Here is a 20,112-nt window from a genome sequence, read left to right as displayed (position 1 = left end):
AGCTGCAGAGGGTCAGACTGTGGTAATTCTAACAGCTCTAACTCCAGCTGGAGAGGGTCAGGCTGCCAGTTAACTTACAGAGACAAACTTCAAAAGAAATGTGAAGCACTGAAAATGTAGTGTGGTGGTGAATGGTAATCATATTAATGGTGGAAATATGTTTCAGTGCGGTACTTCTTTTAATTCTTACAGTTCCTTTAAGTTTGTTTCTGCTGTTTCAGTCAGTTATCAGTTATTGAGGAGGCTAGTTTGTACTAAATGCAGTGGTTTATTCAGAGTATATTTAGAATGTAGTAGTTAACCATTATTTATCTTGTTTGTTTATGGACCATATCAGCGTACGTCACTGTGATGTCGATGGCACAGAAGGAGCGAGAGGCGAGGTTTCAGTGAAGTAGTCTTTATTGTGGATGTCAATAAAAAAGCAAGAAGGAAAAAAGGAAAAATAGATGCAAACAGAAGTCAGCATTTCTGTGGCACTCGGTAGTCGCTCTATAGTCCGCTAATGCGCAGCACCGACTTCAGGTATCTGTGGGCTTAAATAAAAGTGGAAAACAAGGAACAGCGCAATGGGTTAATAATCAGGTGGTTGTGAGCGGATCAGGTGTGTAGTGAGGTCCTGAGCAGGAGTGGGCGTGTCCCTCTTGCTGCATACGACCGGCCTACCGTGACAGTGACATAATGTCATCATAGGGGTGCATTAGGACCTTGAGGGGTGTGGTGGATAGGATTTTAGACCACCATCAGAATGTTGTGGGTTTGAATCCTGGCTCTGCCATGCAGCCCCTTTTGGGATCCTGAGCAAGGCCCTTAACCCTCTCAGCTCCAGGTGTGCTGTACAATGGCAGGTACGTCCTCTGACACAAGCTAAAAGAAGCTAAGATATGCAAAGAGAAAAATAACACTGAACAGTACACATGTGTATATGTATTTATGATAACAAATGCATTCAATCTGGCCTAAATCTCAATCTAGCAGTGTACAAACATATTAAACTACACTACTATATACTCAGTTGTGAGCATTACAATTTAAGAAATGTCAGACCGCACCAGGAGAAGCGTTGCATTCTGTCTGGATGCTCTGCCATCAATCAGTAAATGAAGTTTAATTCCACACTGACTGCTGCGTTTTCCTGGGCTCTAAGAGGCCTTCCCAGTTTGATGCCTATCTAAGAGTAAGTTAGGACAGTATTTAAAGGGATATCAAGAAACTTCTCCTATAGAGGTTATGTCCAGCATCATAGTACATTGGTGGAAGAGACATCGGCCTTCCACTGTGGCTCTGGAGGACTTAAAATCCATCAGTCATGGAACTCCTACATGAGCTGGTCCCAGGTTTCTGGGTAGAGCATTAAAGTCCCAGTGGCTTCGCTGCCCTTTGAGTTGTTTTGCTTCCATCTCCAGCTCTGGGAAGACCAGCCACATTCTCCAAACAGGAAGCAACATGGATCACTTCCAGAGGTGATTTATTTGAAGAGTTCTGTTAGTGTCTCGCAAGGTGGTTGTGTATTTATTTTCATATTGGTAGCTTCAGGATTCTCTTCATGTGAATGAAAGGAGTTGAACTGTTCAGCTCCAGGACTCTATCCATCCTCACCCTTAGGCATTATGTTGCTGCAATGTTATAGATATACTGGATATAGTCCACACTTTCGGCCTGAAAAATAACATCTATACCTGAAATACCTGCCAGTCAGCTGGAAAAAGAACAAGCAACCAGGAGTGTTTGAACTGCTCTTAAATAGGCAGGAGGACAAAAATGGAAATTCACATCATTTATCCCTCTGGTGGCCCTCTGCTGGTCCTCTCCCTAGTGCTTACTAACACACCTCATTCAGCTCAGAAGGACTTAATATAAAACTGAGGTGCTGAATCAGGTGTTGTGTCACAGGCTTTCCACTAGATGGCGGGCCAATGCAGCATTTGTTTATTTCTGCATTACTTCTGTTGAAGGTAACATTTCCTGCTAATAAAACAAAACACTTATGAGTCTAAAAACATTCAGATCCTGTCAAAGAAAACAAAATCCACATATACATACAAAATGTGTTTTTGTAACACATATATTGTTATATTTCACCAACAAATGTGACATTTTAAGGCTGATGTTAAAACCTGTAAAATATTTTCAAATATAATGATTTTTTGCTACTAAACTTGTTTGTACACACAGCAGGGAAGTGAAAGTAGTTACTAGTTCATTGTGAGACATTATCTTTTATGTTTGTTTGTCTTTTATGTTTGTTTCATTGTACTGTGCATTCAGAGAGCATTAGCACACTATCATTAACATCATTGTCAAGTTTGCTGACGACACCGTTGTCGTGGGTCTGATCTCGGACAACGACGAGAGGGCCTACCTGGAGGAGATTAAACACCTGGAAAACTGGTGCCAGGAAAATAATTTCCTTCTAAACGTCAGTAAGACAAAGGAGCTGATCGTGGATTGCAGCAAGAAGCAGGAGCGGCACTAGTAGATAGTTTCAGGTACCTTGGTGTTCACATCTCGCAGGACCTGTCCTGGTCCTGCCATACCAGCTCCCTGGCAAAGAAGGCTCGTCAGCGTCTTTACCACCTCAGACGCATAAGGGACTTCAGACTGCCCTCCAAGGTACTGCGGAACTTCTACACCTGCACTATCGAGAGCATCCTCACGGGGAATATCACAGTCTGGTTTGGAAATAGCACCAAGCAGGACAGACAAGCACTCCAAAGGGTAGTGCGTTCAGCAGAGCGCATCACTCACTCGGAACTTCCTGACCTGCAGACCACCTACTACAAGCGGTGCCAAACCAAGGCCAGGAAAATTGTGAAGGACCCCACCCATCCCAACAATAGACTCTTCTCTCTGTTGAGGTCAGGGAGGCGCTTCCGCTCCCTGAAGGCCAAGACAGAGAGGCTGAAGAGGAGCTTCTTCCCACAGGCCATTCGGGCCCTGAATCAGGGAAACTGATAAACTGTGGGGACCACCACCACCACCACGTAACATGACTGTATATCTGTACATCTGTATATATAGATTTAGATTTATACTCAATTAACCTGTTACAACAACTGTAGATATGGTATTATACAAAATGGATCTGTACATTCTGTAGATTGTGTACATATATACTCAACCATATACATTGTACATTGTGTATATAATCATAATATACATATATTGTACATACATTGTTAATATATTTTTGTACATACATAGAATATATATATTTATCTGTATATATATATATTTTTTTCTCTATGCACCCCTGGTTCTCTTCCTCAGTTTGGACAGAGCACTCTCCACCATTTCACTGCGTGTTGTACTGTGTATGACTATGTATGTGACGAATAAACCGAACTTGAAAAAGCATGTTAAACCTGACATGTCCGTCCAACCTTTCAGTTATAAACACACTATCATTTAAACACAATTTTACTTTCAAAAATTGTACACTTCTGTTTGTCTAATATATATTGTCAGTTACAAAATCTTATAAAAGGCCTGACATAGTTGGTCTCTGTTTTCTGCCTTTACATCTGCTAAAACCTGAAATGCCTGTCAAATCTTTCAGATCTATACACTGTGTTATTTATATACTTGTATATGACATTTTCTTTCAGTAGTGTGAGATGCATGCTGAAGTTTGTTGACCACAGAGATATGAAAGCTTCCCTTCTGTTCTTCAGCTGCATGCTGAGAAGGTCACACTGTGTCATTTACACACTTATTTTTGTCTTTTCTTCAGTTGTGCAAAATGAGCTCTGGTGTATTTTAACCACAGAGTTCAGTCGCAAGCTGAAAAAATGTTGCCAGAGGCCACATTTGAATATTAACCACCAACCTGGTTTATACACAGATCAGTGCAGGGGTAAGAAAGGAAGTTATAATGAGAGTTAGTAGTGTACATAATTTACATAATGTCATGGATTGCTCGCCTCCCACTCATTGTTCCACTTGGGCCACACACGTTACACATAAATGTTTTGAACATGAAAGTGACAATTACTTGCACATCCATTCTTTCATTTTTATTTAGATACATTTAATACATTTATTGTTTCACTTTTTATCTGAATAAATTCTCATAATGTTCATAATGGAACTAAACTAGTGACTCTAGACCCACATATTCATGAGAGAAAATGATAGCAAATGTCATTCCTGTAGATGTAACACTGATAAACGATTTCTGTGGCATTATCGTTTCATTAATAGCAGAATGTAATGCAATAAATTAATGTACAAAACAAATCAGGGTTGTGTCCTAAGCCCCCTGCTCTACTCACTGTACACCTACGACTGCACAGCCACTTCCAGCTCCACCATCATTTTCACGACACCGTTGTCATGGGCCTGATCTCGGACAACGATGAGAGGGCCTACCTGGAGGAGATTAAACACCTGGAAAACTGGTGCCAGGAAAATAATCTCCTCCTAATCTTCAGCAAGACAAAGGAGCTGATCGTGGATTGCAGCAAGAAGAAGAAGAAGCGGCACTACCAACCTGTGAGGATCAGTGGAACCACGGTGGAGAGAGTAGATAGTTTCAAGTACCTTGGTGTTCATATCTCGCAGGGCCTGTCCTGGTCCCGCCATACCAACTCCCTGGCAAAGAAGGCTCGTCAGTGTCTTTACCACCTCAGACGCATAAGGGACTTCAGACTGCCCTCCAAGGTACTGCGGAACTTCTACACCTGCACTATCGAGAGCATCCTCACGGGGAATATCACAGTCTGGTTTGGAAATAGCACCAAGCAGGACAGACAAGCACTCCAAAGGGTAGTGCGTTCAGCAGAGCGCATCACTCACTCGGAACTTCCTGACCTGCAGACCACCTACTACAAGCGGTGCCAAACCAAGGCCAGAAGGATTGTAAAGGACCCCACCCTTCCCAACAATAGGCTCTTCTCTCTGTTGAGGTCAGGGAAGCGCTTTCGCTCCCTGAAGACCAAGACAGAGAGACTGAAGAGGAGCTTCTTCCCACAGGCCATTCGGGCCCTGAATCAGGGAAACTGATAAACTGTGGGGACCACCACCACCATGTAACATAACTGTGATATGTTCAATTACCAGCATGTAACATATAACTGTAAATATGTCAATTGCAAGATGGGACTGTACATTCTGTATATTGTGTACATATATAAATATCCATATATACATTGTACATTGTGTATATAAACACAATATACATATATTGTACATACACTTAATATATTTTTGTATATACATATAGAATATATATTTCACTATACACATCTGTTTTTCTTTTTCCTCAGTTTGGACAGAGTACTCAACCATTTCACTGCGAGTTATACTGTGTATGACTATGTATGTGACAAATAAACCAAATTTGAGCTTGAACTCGAACTTGAAATCAGTAAATATCATTTACAACAAATGTATTAAAATAACTGCAGAAAATGGCTCTCTCAGTAAATGTGCATTAAACAGTAAACCTGTAAAGTTGACATATGTGATTATGGAAAGGGAAGTGAAGAGTGTAAGTAGGAAAATTGGTGTTTGGGTGTTTGTCATGCAGCAAGCAGTGTGTGAAAATAGCTGGAGGTCATAGTCTCATAGGAGACCACAAAGACCATGATGTACTGAAGTCACCCACACATGTTGCCAACACTCTTTGTTTCAAATATGATGTTATATCAAAAGTAATGGACTGAAATATGTTGATATGAAAAATGAAATATGAAGATGACTGAGTAAAAAAATCACCTGATAATTCTTGTTGTTCCTCTTTTTTGTAGAAGACCAAGCTTTCCATTTGTCTGTTTGATTACGTCTGTATTTATTCTGCCTCAAACAGCAACAAAAGGGCTTTAGAACAATCACTTTTAGAACAATCACTACTGTCTCCTCCACCAGATATACTGAGCAATGCAATTTTTTAAAGTTAATTTTATTAATGTAAGGACATGTTTAGAAGTTAAGTCACTACATGTTTCAAGTAACATTCAATTTTGAATTTTTTTTTTTTACAAAGGTGAATAAATACTTTTTTTGAATAATCACAGATTTATGATTAAATTCCAGATTATTTACATTGTGAAGAGAAATTAACTTACGGTATCTTGGCTTCAAAATTTTCTGTTAATATGAACACAGAAATCAGATCTAACTTCTTAACACTTCAGCAAGTGTGATGAGTCAGTAGATATGAAGTAACTCATGTTGTTTTCACATAATATAAAGCCTTTTCATATGATTTACTTAAAAAGAAGATTGAACCAAAAGATCAGTCTGAAGAATACACTTTAATTAAAAAGAATTGATGATTCCAAATACTTATTTCATTAAATTTACATCACAACAAATCCAACTGGGCCTTTTCTGTTTGGAACACATTTATATGCGTATGAGTCACCATAACAACATCATATGTCAGTAATTTAGCTCACATAAAAACATGCATGTAGACACACACGCACATTTTTAGTATGTATAATTTACCCCCCTGCTTTAAGGGTTTTATTTAGTTATAGAGTGAACACATGCTGTCCTATAATACATGCAAAAAAATAAATAAATTAAAAATAAATAAATAAATAAAAAAAGTATATATATATATATATATATATATATATATATATATATATATATATATATATATATATATATATATATATATATATATATACACACACACACTATTATTCTACACTATGAACAGCAAATTACCATGAATATAAGTAACAAACTCTCCATTCTTGCACTGGTCACATTAACCTTCCGAATGAATCCAGTTTGTGATACATCACATTAACTGCTCAAATGCAGACCTTCAAATAGTCTCTGATGCTTTTGTGTTTGATGACACGAACGCTTTTCTCTGGTTGTGTTTGTCAAAACTAGAGATTACAGATATTAAAAATATGGCAGAGATCATTGCCACTTATGGCTATTGTTGGTTTAAATAATTAACTATGTAAAGCTGTTCTAAACAATGAAGGAATGATGTATAACTTTGTTCTATCACAGTACACTGCTAGTGTCTTACTGAAGAATATACAACCTTAGTGTCCACCACTTCAGTGTGTCTCCCTGATTTCTTGATTTTCTTATCAGAAAACTGTAGAGCAGCATATTTAGAATCTTGCTCCTGCAATAGTACAAAAAACTACAACTAGATGATCAATTCTTTTATCAATGGTGTATTCCTTTAGTCAATACTAATATCCAAATTCACTGTATTATTATAGTCATGAAATTTATTTTAAGATCCGATTCTTTATATATTTTATGATTCCTTATTTGTAAAAGAGCTACTGTTCCAAAGAGCTACTGTTCCATCTAATTTGATCACAATTAGTTGGACTGCTCTTGGAGAAATTTAATAACATGTTAAGTAAATCTTGTCCTAAATAAAGGTGTTCTTTATTTTTCTTTCTTTCCATATATATGTGGGTTTCAAACATCATGTATTTTCATAATTACCTCTTTCTCTTGTTGTACTTTGCAGTCAGTTTCTGTAAGAATCAATCAAAAGAACTTTACTCTATTATTAATATAACATTAACAATATAACATACTGATGAAGTTTTTAGTTTTTGTTCTGAGCTGTATTTTTGAACATGCCTAAAATCATAATGGATCAGTTTTAAACAGCAGTATCAGCAATACCGTCTTGGTATCGTTCTCTCCTCTTCAACATGACTAGAAGAACACTGATGAGAATCACAATCACACCACCAAACACCACCGTCAGCATGAAGTAGACATCTGAAAGGCAGTGAATTGGAGAAGAGATTTAAAGAAAGAAGTTATTTTTAAATCTGTATATGTGACACACAATGCAGTTGAGCTCATTCTTACAGGTCATCCACAGCAGAATAAAACCAAAATGAGAGGATGGTCTGATGCCAATTATTGCTGCATAATAAGCAAAAATAGAATCTTATCAGCAGTAGAATAAGATAGCATACCTTCTTCAGTGCTCTTGAATAGTCTTTCATTTTGCTCTGAAAAAAAATTGTTTACTGATTAAATTTAATAAAGAACATCATAATACAATCGTTTTAATCAATCATGCCATATAAGTGTTCGTTAATGAATAATGTAATGTGATTCTTTTACACTGAAAATCACCTGTCACATGTAAATATGTTGCGTTGCTGAAGGAAATGAGGTTGCTCCACTGAATGCCACAGTAATACAGTCCTGAATCAGTGTAATTAACTGCAGTTATTGTAAGAGACGTGTTCTGGGAGTTTACAGACATCCCCATTTGGTTACTTTGTTTAAAAAAAGAACAAGGCATTGATTTGGAAGATTTTGTATACAACTGGCATGCAACACGATGTGGCACAGAACTGTCTGTGTGCTTAAACCAATATACGTAAGTTGCTCTGGTTTGTTCACACTGGTACCAAATTGTGACATCATCACCAGGTTCTGCCACCAATATTAAAGTGTTTGAAGAGCCGACAGTCACTGGGAGCAAAACTGTAATCCAAAAAATACAAAATGAAAATAAGCACAAAAGATCTTATGGGAACAGTATATAAAACACTCAGTTTTAACTTTAAACACTCTATTGTAATTTAAATTGTTTGCTTTGTCATCTTCAAAACAACAAATATTAATCTCTCTTTTTAATAATTTAAATTAGATTAGTTTTGCTTACCAATGCCATTGAACAGGAGAATCAGACCTGATATACAAATCATTCCTGCTATCAGACATGAAGAGGAAATGTAACTCTTGTATCAAACTGTGCTTTATATAGTTGGAGGTGTGGCTTATGCATTAAATGAAAATTCATAAACTGAAATAATTTCAGTGCAAAATCTGTGTATGTATTCTGCAACACATAAATAAATAGATAATACAGGAAAAATGGAAGTCAGCATACATTCATACAGTATTACATAAGTTCCTGTATATAAACTCCCTTGCCATCTTGCATCATGTGGTCACAGGTCTTCAGTGTCACTGCTGTCAGCCAGCATCATTAAACGTGGTAAAGACAAACACTACTAAAGCTTCTCTTTCTGACCTTTTCTACTAGTCGTTGACAAACAAATACAGGTTGAATCTGAAGGTCACATGGGATTAGCATATGGCTCACACTCCGATAAAAACATTTGTAACATGAATGCACAACATTCTTTGATGTGTAGAACTGACTAGCAACCTAGACCCTAAATAAGACAATACCAATGGTGACCTCAGTCCAGAAGGACACCAGCCTATTGTTTAGGATAGAGGTCCTTCATAAACTGTGTAAGCAAAGTTCTTCTGAAGCCCCACATGCGCAGTTTTTGCCTCCACAAGCCCTACCAGAAATCAGATGCATGTCACATTTAGGCGGAAAATCTGACTTGAGTCTCTTCAATCTTGTAATATTAATGTAACCTTAGTGTTTCAACAAAGGAGCTTTCTGTTAAAAACTGATGACTAAAAACTGACCCTATTTTACCAACAGACACTCTGCATGTAATCTGAAGGCTTGTTTTAACAGATCTCCTAAAGTGAACTTTTGTGATCAGTAAATACTTGCTTGTGGAAGTGAAAGCCATATCTAGTGAGAACAGTGATCGAGAGGGTTTGATGCAAAGTGTGTGCAAAAAAACAGGGGGGTCCATGCTGAGGTTGGAAAATATTCAGACCACAGTGTGTAAAAGAGCCGAATGGCTAGAATGGCTAAGGACACAGTCACAGCCTTTGATGAGGTTTAAAGTGTTTGTGTGCTGTTCATCTAAAGATAAACTGTCTGTGCACAGATAAACAGATATGCTCACATGCACACAGATCTGTTTTAATAACACAGTTCTCTGGGTACAAATGCATAAAACACTACAGCTAAAATTACATTTTTGTGTTTGATCTTAAAATGGTAATTATTTAATGGAATTTTTGGCATTCTGATTCATCAAAATAACATATACAGATGAATCCATACAATCTCACTACAGACCATAAACTAATGTTCACAAGATGAACATAATTTCAACTGATTTAAGTTTGAAGACAATAGTAAACCACTGCATCACTACTACAAGCACAGCAGAAGTCACCATTTCCAAACACTAAGCCAGAGAGCAATAATCAAATAACATTCATGCTATGGAGTAATTTTAAGTGAACTATAAAATGTCTTGTACTGGTTAAATGAGTGTTCATAGATCAGTAAATGGAATCATATCACTAGAAAATCAGTAGAGCAACTGATAAAGCTAAGGAATGCTAAGGAATGAGACTTTCAAGCTGTTCGTGTTGTTTGGTGGTCACTTAAGTAACATCACAGAAGTAGATGAAGCCTTTGACAGGAAAAAGCTGAAGTATACAGACTTGGTGGCTGAGGTGACAGAACACATGTTGCAGGTGCTTATAAGATCAGTAGAGAGAGGTGTCAAAGTATTTGTAGGAATGTCTGTCACATCAATGATTGTGCAGTTCAGCCTTAGAGGCTGTAAATTAAGAGAAGCTGTGAAGGAGTTATCATAAGTAGCTGAAAGGGCTAGTCAGTGGTGGTGGATAAGAAAAGGCCAGACTTGTTGGGATAATGCACCACAAAGGTGGAGTGGTTAAGGTTGTTGTGTCATTGGGTAAAGTGGTAGATCCAAATGGAACCAGTGGCATGGAACAGGCACTGATGGTGCCAGCTTTAGTCACTACGGAGGCCAGGATGGATTTGTGTTGGAGAATGTTTGCTGATTTAATAGACAAAATACATATGGAACTGGCAGCACTGAGCATGCATTTACAATGCCAGTGGGGTTGGGTATGGCCTTAGTCACTGGGAAGGCCATCATGGATTTTATGTTTTTGTTTTCTAGTGGAAGGGTGTTCAAGAGGCATGGCTTGAATTAAAGTGAGCTTGAAGGGGAGTGGGGCTGGGACACGAGACCTCACTGTTGAGCCTTCTGGGGGTGTTGTGGGCTTAATTCAATGAAACAGAGATGAAGGGAGGTGCCTACATGATGAGCCCTGAGAAAAGCTCACGATGTTGTGGTTGCTGGAGTGAAAAGAATAAGCACATTCCTACACGAAGCTCTAATGGACCTCTAATGGCATGAGATATTTACGTCTTATGCTGTGTATATATACAAGTTTCTGTGTTAGACAGTAAACTGTCACTTTTCTTTGAAATAATGAAAATATTAATGTTTTGTAAATGTCAAATTTGGAGATCTGCTCTTTATAAGCCTCGTACTACACCAAATATTAAACAGCCTAATATTATGCATGTGAGTTTACAGTATGGAGGAAATAAAGGTAAAACCCAATATCTGAAAATGGCATATGGGGATGAATGGTAATCAGATTAATGGTTGGAGGACAACATGAAATGTTCTGAAAATGGCATATAGTGATGAATGGTAATCAGATTAATGGTCTGAGGACAACATGAAATGTTCTGAAAATTGCATATAGTGATGAATGGTAATCAGATTAATGGTGGGAGGACAACATGAAATGTTCTGAAAATGGCATATAGTGATGAATGGTAATCAGATTAATAGTGGGAGGACAAAATGAAATGTTCTGAAAATGCAGAGCATATCCAGATACTTCATTCTTACAGTTCCTTTAATTTTAGTGTTGGTGATTCTGTTGCTTCCTTATCACAGAGTCGTCATTTTTAGAAGATAATCCTGATTTGTTTATGAATAAAGAAGACCCTCCCAAGATCTTGCAGATTTCTCCTTTATAACATACAAATGAATTCAGCCCTTTATCTTCCAGGAAACTACCCAGGTGCTTATGCTGTCTATTGTCATCTAAAAAGCTAAGACTACTGCAATTCTTGCAGGTCTTCCTCTAAGAGAAATCAGACCTCTACAACATGTCCAGAATGCAGCAGCACAACTGGTCTTCAATCTTCTGATCTTCAGTCATGTCACTCCACTGCTGTGCTCCATTGATTGGCTTCCAGTAGCTGCACGCATCAGATTTAAAACCTTGATGCTTGCCTACAAAGCCAAGAATGGACCAGCCTCTCCATACATAATGTCAATAGTCAAAGCCTGATCCGTACCTCCAGTACTTTGAACCTCAAGTACAGCTCAGCTTGAAATACCATGCTTCAAGTCTCATGACTGTTCTCTGTCCTGGCTCCTAAATAGTGGAACAAACTTCCTCTTGGTGTCTGGACAGCAGAATCCCTTGCAGTCTTCAAATACAGACCCATCTATGTGTAGAATATTTAAATGACCACTGACCCGACGTTGACTAACTGAAAATAATACTTATTGTAGGGTATTGTTTATGTTGACCGCTCCTTTGTTGACTAACAAACTAGTGCTTGTTTATTGCACATATTGTTATCTGAGATAGAGCTTATGTATTTTGCACTTCTAGGCATCAGCATTGATCCCTGTATTTCAACAGAATTCTAGTTCAATGGTATCTTGAACTCTAACCTACTGTACTGGCTAGGATTCATTCTATGAGTAAATGACAAAGCAATTTGTAAGTCACTTTGGATAAGAGTGTTTGCCAAATGCCATATATATAAATGTAAATGTAAATTTCTGACCACACCTGTTTATAATTTTTGTAACAAATACTGTAAATACCAAACTCCAACCAAAAGATCAGTTTAATTTTCAAATTATTCAATTGAGTTTATACAGTACTTTTACACCAGATATTATCTTCAAGCAGCTTTACATAAATCCAGGTTTAAACCTCTAAAGAGATAAAAGCATATGGTGTAAGCAAAAAACCTTGGGAACATTTACTCCTTAAAACAGAAACCCATCCTTCTTTGATTGACACTGAATATCAACCTTTTGTGTAGACTTGCTATAATGTTCCTGTCTGTAATTCTTATCAGTGTTATCTGTTTTTTCTCTTCCTGGTTTTTTGTTTGCTGTGTGAGTTCTTCAGTGTTACATTATCTTTGCAGTTTTCCAGTGATTACATGTTTTCAGATGTCAGTAAAGATCTAAACATTTTATATATGAGGATATATGTAATGACATAAAATTATTTACTATTCTGCTCCTGGTCTGTATATTTCAGTACTAAGAATGCATAGATCTCTCATCACTTACTTGTGGATCACAGGTACTCCCAAATCCTTCATCACATCTTGCAGGAACAGCTAAATTACTGTAGTTGATGTTAAATGAAGGCAAATTCACTTTGTACATTATCTGGAATGTTGTAAGATACAGTAATACAGATAATTATGAAATGATTCCTTAACCAACTGATGTATTAAAATTGTTTTTAATTATTTTTCCAAAAATTGCACACTTGTTTTTGACTAACATATACTGTATTGTCACTTACAAGATTGTAAAAAGGTCTGACATAGTTGGACTTTGTTTCCAACCTTTACATTAGCTGAAAACTGAATCGTCTGTCCAACCTTTCAGTTCAATACACTGCATGATTTACAGACTTGTATTGGGCATGTTTTTTCAGTAGTATGAAATGTGCACTGAAGCATGTTGACCACAAAAATGTGAGAACTTCTGTTCTATTTTTAGTTCACCCGCAAGTGGAAAAAATATTGCCAGAGGTCACATTTCAATATCACACACCAACCAGATAGAGAGAGAGAGAGAGAGAGAGAGAGATCAGACCATGGGTAAGAATTGAAGTTATAATAAGTAATTGTATCGTTTCGAAATTTAATTACTTAACATTCAAAACATTGCTTGTGTTTTGAAAATTATAGTATTTGTGGAAAGTAATACAGTTTATTAGCATTTTTAAAATATTTTGTAATTGTTTTATTGCACTTTTTGTTGCAGCATAGTACTTCAGGTATGGCAATCTAGTTTATCTAGCTGTATTAATGCCTATAGTGTAAGTTTAGTTAACAGGGACTTGGTTAGAAGGTAACTAACAGTAGCTTGGTTGGTTTATGAACCTTGTGAAGTGGACATTTAAAGTAGTTCTCACATCTAATGATTCAGCAATATGAAGATGATGTAACCAAGCATAATATTTCATGTAAGACTCTAGTCACACTATCTTCAGTTATCTCAGTGTTTACATTAATCCCTCTTGTTGTTAAAGGACAAAGCTTTCATCTTTCTCTTCTATTAACTATTTAGTCTGCCATAAATAGATGAGGATTTATTTGCTGTTGCTTATTTCACCTGCATTTCAAGTCAAGATAGAAGTTTTCAAGTACTTTCAGTTAAAATAAAAATATTTTAAGAGAGGCGAATAACTTATACTGTTACATTGTCCGAGCTTAATAAACAAAAAACCCTGGTGCCATTGCAGTGTGAATAGAGGTAGTCAATGGTAGTCAATAATTATGACTATATTTAAGTCATACATATCGCTTGGTATGTACAAGGGATATAAAGGGTTTTCATATCATTTATTACAACAGAAGATTGCCTCAAAAGACCAGAGTATACTTCAATAAAAAAAGAATCAAATCACACATTTAATCTTTTCAAATATCAAATCAAAACAAGTGAAGCCTTGTGTTTGGAACACATTTATATACACATCAGTCAACACTATAAATTATATCATCTCAATAATAAACATAACACGCATATACAGTACACACACACACACACACACACACACACACACACAAGAAAGTATGTTTTTATACTTGCACACACAAATAAAAACAAAAATAAAAAAGAGCAACTATGTATATTTAATATGTACAAAGTATAACTACATGATGTTTGATTACTATTAAATATAAAACTGAGGTTGAAGGTGAGGTCAATTAATGTGTTACCTCTTATGGATTTAATCTCCTAGAATCATGAAGTAAATCTAAACAGTGAAGGCATGATGTACAACTTTGTTCTGTGTACAATACTTTACTGGTGTCGTACTGAAGAATATACAACCCGAGGATCCACCACTTCACCATGTCCTGCTACACTCTGGGTTTTGTGATCAGAGAACTGTAGAGCAGCGTAGTTCACTGATTTAGGATCCTGCTCCTGTATGAAGTCAAGATGTAATAAAAATATTAGTTACACTAAAACCTGTAAAAGAATTAATTAGCACTGTGTACTTAATATGAAAATACATTTAGTTATTTAATAATATAAATAACTATAGGAACTGTGTTATTTTAATATTAAAACACTAGAGCTAAAATCATATATTTGCTTAATTATTTGATTGTGTGTAGCTGTTTCTATAAATTTAAGAATAATAGAATTACCTCTTTGTCTTGTTTTACTTTAGAGCCAGCCACTGTAGGAAACAGACAAAATAACTCAGTTAGCTGTATTATATATACAGTTCAGTCATCTATATATATGAATGAATGAATGAACCTCTGATTTGTTTTTTCTTCTTCAGCATGATTAGAACAACACTGATAAGAACCACAATCACAGCAGCAAACACCACCATCAGCATGAAGAAGACATCTGAAACGTAGGGAGCTGAAGAAGAGATTTAAAGAATCTGTACATGTGACAATACAATGCAGTTGATCTAAATCTTGCAGTTGAGTCACATTTCCATTTTAAACAGTAGAATGAAAACAGCAAACTGAAGAGAGGATGATCTACATGGTCTGCAGTATAATAAGAAAAACAGGATCTGATCAGCAGAAGAATAAGAGATATCTTCAGGACTACTCATGGAAGGCATTTCATTTTGCTTTGAAAAAAAATATAGTCACTTGAATATAATAAAGAACATGTCATAATACCATCAAATAAAATAAAAGAAATAAAATAAAATAATCAAATCATCTAGTTTTTGTAACGTGAGTAATGTAACATGATTCTTTTGCACTGAAAATCACCTGTCACTTGTAAATACGTTGCGCTGCTGAACGAAATGTCAATGTTCTGCTGAATGCCACAGTAATATAGTCCTGAATCAATGTGATTCACTGCAGTTATTGTCAGAGAGATGTTCTGGGAGTTTACAGTCATCACGATTCGTTTACTTTGATTAACAAAGGTGCTTGATTCAGAACAGGGTCTTAATTCAGAATATTTAATATACAAATGGCATGCAACACAACCTGGCACAGAATGATTTGTGTGCTTGAACCAGTATATGTAAGTTAGTTCCATCAGGTTATGCTGGCACCATAGTGTGACATCATCACCAGATTCTGCCACCAATTTTAAAGTGTCTACATAGCCCAGAGTCACTGGGAGCAAACCTGTAATCAAGAAAGCAGCACAAAATGAAAAACACAAACTGTCTGAGGATGACATTCAGTTTTTACCCTGGACACCTGAAAAATCATCTTCATCTAGATGACTTCTTCAAAACAATTTTTACTCCCTATATTTAGTAATGTAAATGAGATTAATATTACATACCAGCGCCATGGCAAAGGAGAATCAGAACCAATATACAAACCATGCCTGTTATCAGGCATGAAGAGGAAATGTGACTTTCTTTATATTGTTGGAGGTGTGGCTTATACAATATATAAAAACTGTCATAACTTTTGTGTATTTATAAAATATTTAATTCATAGCAAATATATAAATAATAAAGAGGAAATAAAAATAATTGTTGTCATTGTTCCTATGTTTTTCTTTATTACAACTTCACTACTTGTGTTGGTTTGTACTGGTACTGGTGTCTGCCTGAGTCATTGACATTGGTTTCTAACCAATGAATATCAGATTTTTGCTAGTAGGCCTGTGCTTTCAGCTCTATTTCCTTTTCACTCTTCAACAAACAGCCTTCCTTTCAGCTATGCTTAAATGTGTGCAACATGAATCAGACCAAACTGAAAACAAACCAAAGGTGTCAGTTTAATGCTAACACAAGGCAAATAGTCAAATATGGACGAAAGCTACCATAATGTACGCATCTGTCAGTATCTGGAGCTTTGATCTTCTTGGTCGCTAGTATTACTGATCCTGGCTTCTGTGTTGTGTATAGGCAGTTAATTTGTCTATAACTGACTGGTGAATGGTTCATTCATTCAAGTCCAAAACTGTCATATGCTCTGTTAGCCAAACATAGAGTCTGTAGCTTTTTTTGTGTGGATATGTTTTAGTCAGAGGCCAGTAGACATGGATCATGTTAGGACTAAGTCCTGACCAGTTCTTGGGCCTAGTAACTTAAGTATCATTGTTGCTATATATTGTGTTGGGAGTTTGTGATGTTTTTGCTGTTGCTAGGATTGATCTCTTTGGACTGAGGTCATTGCTGTAGTTCCTGGTTTTAGCCATTTTTTATCTTGAGGGTCACAGCTCCAAGTAGTCCTATCACCACTGGGACAACCTTAACCCTCCACCTTCTTTCTGTTTCCTTAACTGTCCACATTTTCTCTGAACTTCTGTGATCAGTCAGTAATAAACAGGTCATTGGGTTGACGAGGGTATCTAGTAAGAACAGTGATCAAGGTTTTAATGCAGTGCATGGACAGAAAAACCAAGGGTCCACACTGAGGATGGAAAACACCTAGACCCTGTTGTGCAATATGAGCAGAGAAAATAGCTCATAAGTGAGCAGTACAAAACCTTTGATGTGGTTAAAGACCTTTGTGTGCTATTCATGCAAAAGCAAACTGTCAGTGCACAGACCTGCACACACATTCACACACATGCACACATATGCCTACAAAACCTTTTCCATCACACTGTGCTCTGGACAAATGATACTTAAAAGACAAGAGCTAAAATTACAGTTCTGTAAGTGATGTTAAACTGCCATTCCAAAAAGTAGAAATGAATGTAATTTCCAGGGCATTGTGAAAAAGTCATAATTTGGGATTATGATCCACAACAAATGAACCAATACTCTCACTGCAGTCTATAAACTGCCATTCCCAACATCACATATCATATCAGGTCCTTTATTGTGCTGAGAATTCAGCTACCACAGTAAAGCACTACACCACTATACCCTCTAAAAATTAAACCAGAGTACTATAACAAAATACAGTTTACAAATTTTACAGGCATTACAAAAAAAAGCACACACACATTTTCAATGATTTGTTTAACCAGCGACTGCGTGAGCTGGATTACACTCCAGGGTGGTAGCTATCAGTAAACAGAAAGAAACAAAAAACGTATTGCAGCTTCAAAGAATGTACACATCAAAAGGTCTGACTGTATATAAAAAAGTAGACAGTACAACCAGTGAGAGTGCTCACAAAGACAAGACAAAACAAGACAAGTTGATGTGTAACCGTGAGCCCTATAATGAATAACAGTTGGGAGAAAATAGTTTCAACAAGAGGAGGGCCAGCTGTGGGTTGAGGGAGCAGTGTGAGTTTGTGACATTAACATAAATAAAAAAATAAAAACTTCAAACATCATTAAATATTATGGTAAAAAATGCAGAGGGAAAAAATACAGTGAAGATCTCTGACATGGAAATGAATGCAACTAATCCTGTAGTGCTCAGGTTAGCTACAGTGCACACTCCAGGCTACAGTGCACACTCTGTGTTGGTAGCCATCTTACAATAGAAATTAAAAATGTAATAAAATGTAAAACATCTTCATAAAATGTGTGGATCAAAAATCCTGACCGTAGGTTCAAAAAATGCACAGTACAGCCAGTATAACCGGCAAGACTGGAAAGAAAACAAGACAAACGAATGTATATGTGACACACCTGATCAGCCCAATAACAGGTGTGAGAAAATAATCTAAACAAAACAACAACAGTTGTGGGGATGATGTGGCTTTGGGACAGTAACATAAATGAAAAATAGAAACATAAAATGTCAAAAATTGTGGTCCACAATACAGAGGGGAAAAAAAATCTGGGCAGTGAACAGAAATGGACTAGACTAGTCCTACAGTGCCTGATTATCAGGTTTATACATGCAGGAGGTGTATCTTCTATGTAAAAATGTTAACACTTCTCTGTACATTGTTAAACATCCTACTCATGAGATTTCTTACACTTAATATTTAATCTGCATTTAAGTTTCTAATGTTAAATTATGTTAAAAAAGTGTTAATTAAATTTTAAAAATAAAAATGTCACAACCTAAATGAAGTACATGTAACTACTGAAAAAGATGCACAGCAGTTTCAGGTGTTTGTAGTTTTGCCTGTAAAACAAAATATGTGTCAGTGATGTCACTGGAGAATGAAGACATATTCCTAATAGGTGATGCATGTCTGCTCCATAGTGGTAAAGAGATAGCATCTTGAAACTCGACCAGAATTGACCAGATTTCTTACTGTGAAGTACAATAACCAGAACCTCCAGTTTCTATATTTTACATTTTTAGCATTTGGCAGACCTTACATCTGTGCCCATGAACTCCAAGATCTGCACCATTAATCCAACCTTAAAAACAAATTTCCAAAAGCGTGAGTGTGGAGGAAAAATCAATAGGACTCGAGCCAGATGTGCAGATGAGTGAGCTTTATTGGTTCTGTCCCTTATGCATTGCGGGAGAGAAACCTCAAACTTCTCTCTCACATGAGTTCATATACCCCCACCATTCCCCGTTGTTCTCTCATGAGCTCATAATCTCATGACTCCAGGTGCCAGGCCTCTCAACAGTCCTTGAACATTCTTTCCTGGTAAAATCAAGTTGTTACTCCCTGCTGCTGCACCCCTGCCCAGCAACAGTTAAGCGATAACTGTAATACTCCATCACTTCTCTATTCGCCTTTCTTGCAGACTGGTCAAGATGAGGGCAAAGGTCACATAAAGGTCACATATTCCTTACTTCCTCCTTTAAGCAAGCATTAAGCATTTTCCCCTCACATTTCCCCCCTTTGATAATATCACACATTATCACTACCTAACATGATTTCGCAAATAAGCTTATTCAACTCATTTGAGGTTAGTCCTCAAAGGGGTAATGTGCATAATAAAGTTCATGAATGCCTTTCTAAACATCAGGATCCATCATCCAGTCGGGAAGAGGGTTTAAGTCTGGTTCCTCGTCAGGGTCTAAGTCTTCCTGCAGCTCCAGGGCATCTACCTTCCCGTTATTGTAGGTGTTGTGGAAATTTACTTTGCTTCATTTTGTGGAAATTTACTTTGCTTTATTTTACTTTGCATAATGTTTCTATAGTCACAGCATAACAGTCTGCAGATAGGCGTGTGAGTCAGAGACACCAGCTGCTCACATACTTTTCTAACCATAGAGATAGAAGAAGCCTTCAGTGCTCAGGCTAGCCAAAACATGAATTAGCAGATACTCTGTAGGAGTCATTTTTCTTTTTTTCTCTTTCTTCTGTTCTGTGTATAAGGGGAGGGG

General features: G+C 36.9%; 2 protein-coding genes across 2 annotated transcripts; both read right to left on the bottom strand.

Annotated features, from left to right (window-relative positions):
* Nucleotides 1–6,664: 6,664 nt before the first annotated feature.
* LOC118241380 lies at nucleotides 6,665–8,677 on the bottom strand. The gene is made up of 6 exons (XM_035526264.1): nucleotides 8,627–8,677; nucleotides 8,089–8,445; nucleotides 7,926–7,961; nucleotides 7,624–7,722; nucleotides 7,438–7,469; nucleotides 6,665–7,102 (listed from the first exon to the last, which is right to left on the bottom strand). The coding sequence occupies exons 1-6, from the start codon at nucleotides 8,667–8,669 to the stop codon at nucleotides 6,989–6,991; spliced, it is 681 nt and encodes a 226-aa protein (XP_035382157.1). The 5' UTR covers nucleotides 8,670–8,677; the 3' UTR covers nucleotides 6,665–6,988.
* Nucleotides 8,678–14,462: 5,785 nt separating this feature from the next.
* LOC118241379 lies at nucleotides 14,463–16,228 on the bottom strand. The gene is made up of 4 exons (XM_035526262.1): nucleotides 15,707–16,228; nucleotides 15,228–15,338; nucleotides 15,113–15,144; nucleotides 14,463–14,885 (listed from the first exon to the last, which is right to left on the bottom strand). The coding sequence occupies exons 1-4, from the start codon at nucleotides 16,128–16,130 to the stop codon at nucleotides 14,760–14,762; spliced, it is 693 nt and encodes a 230-aa protein (XP_035382155.1). The 5' UTR covers nucleotides 16,131–16,228; the 3' UTR covers nucleotides 14,463–14,759.
* Nucleotides 16,229–20,112: the final 3,884 nt, after the last annotated feature.

The sequence above is a fragment of the Electrophorus electricus genome, chromosome 5, assembly GCF_013358815.1.
Source record: "Electrophorus electricus isolate fEleEle1 chromosome 5, fEleEle1.pri, whole genome shotgun sequence".
Classification (NCBI taxonomy): domain Eukaryota; kingdom Metazoa; phylum Chordata; class Actinopteri; order Gymnotiformes; family Gymnotidae; genus Electrophorus; species Electrophorus electricus.
The sequence above is the reverse complement of the archived record's forward strand: the minus strand, read 5'-3'. Positions and strand labels throughout refer to the sequence as shown.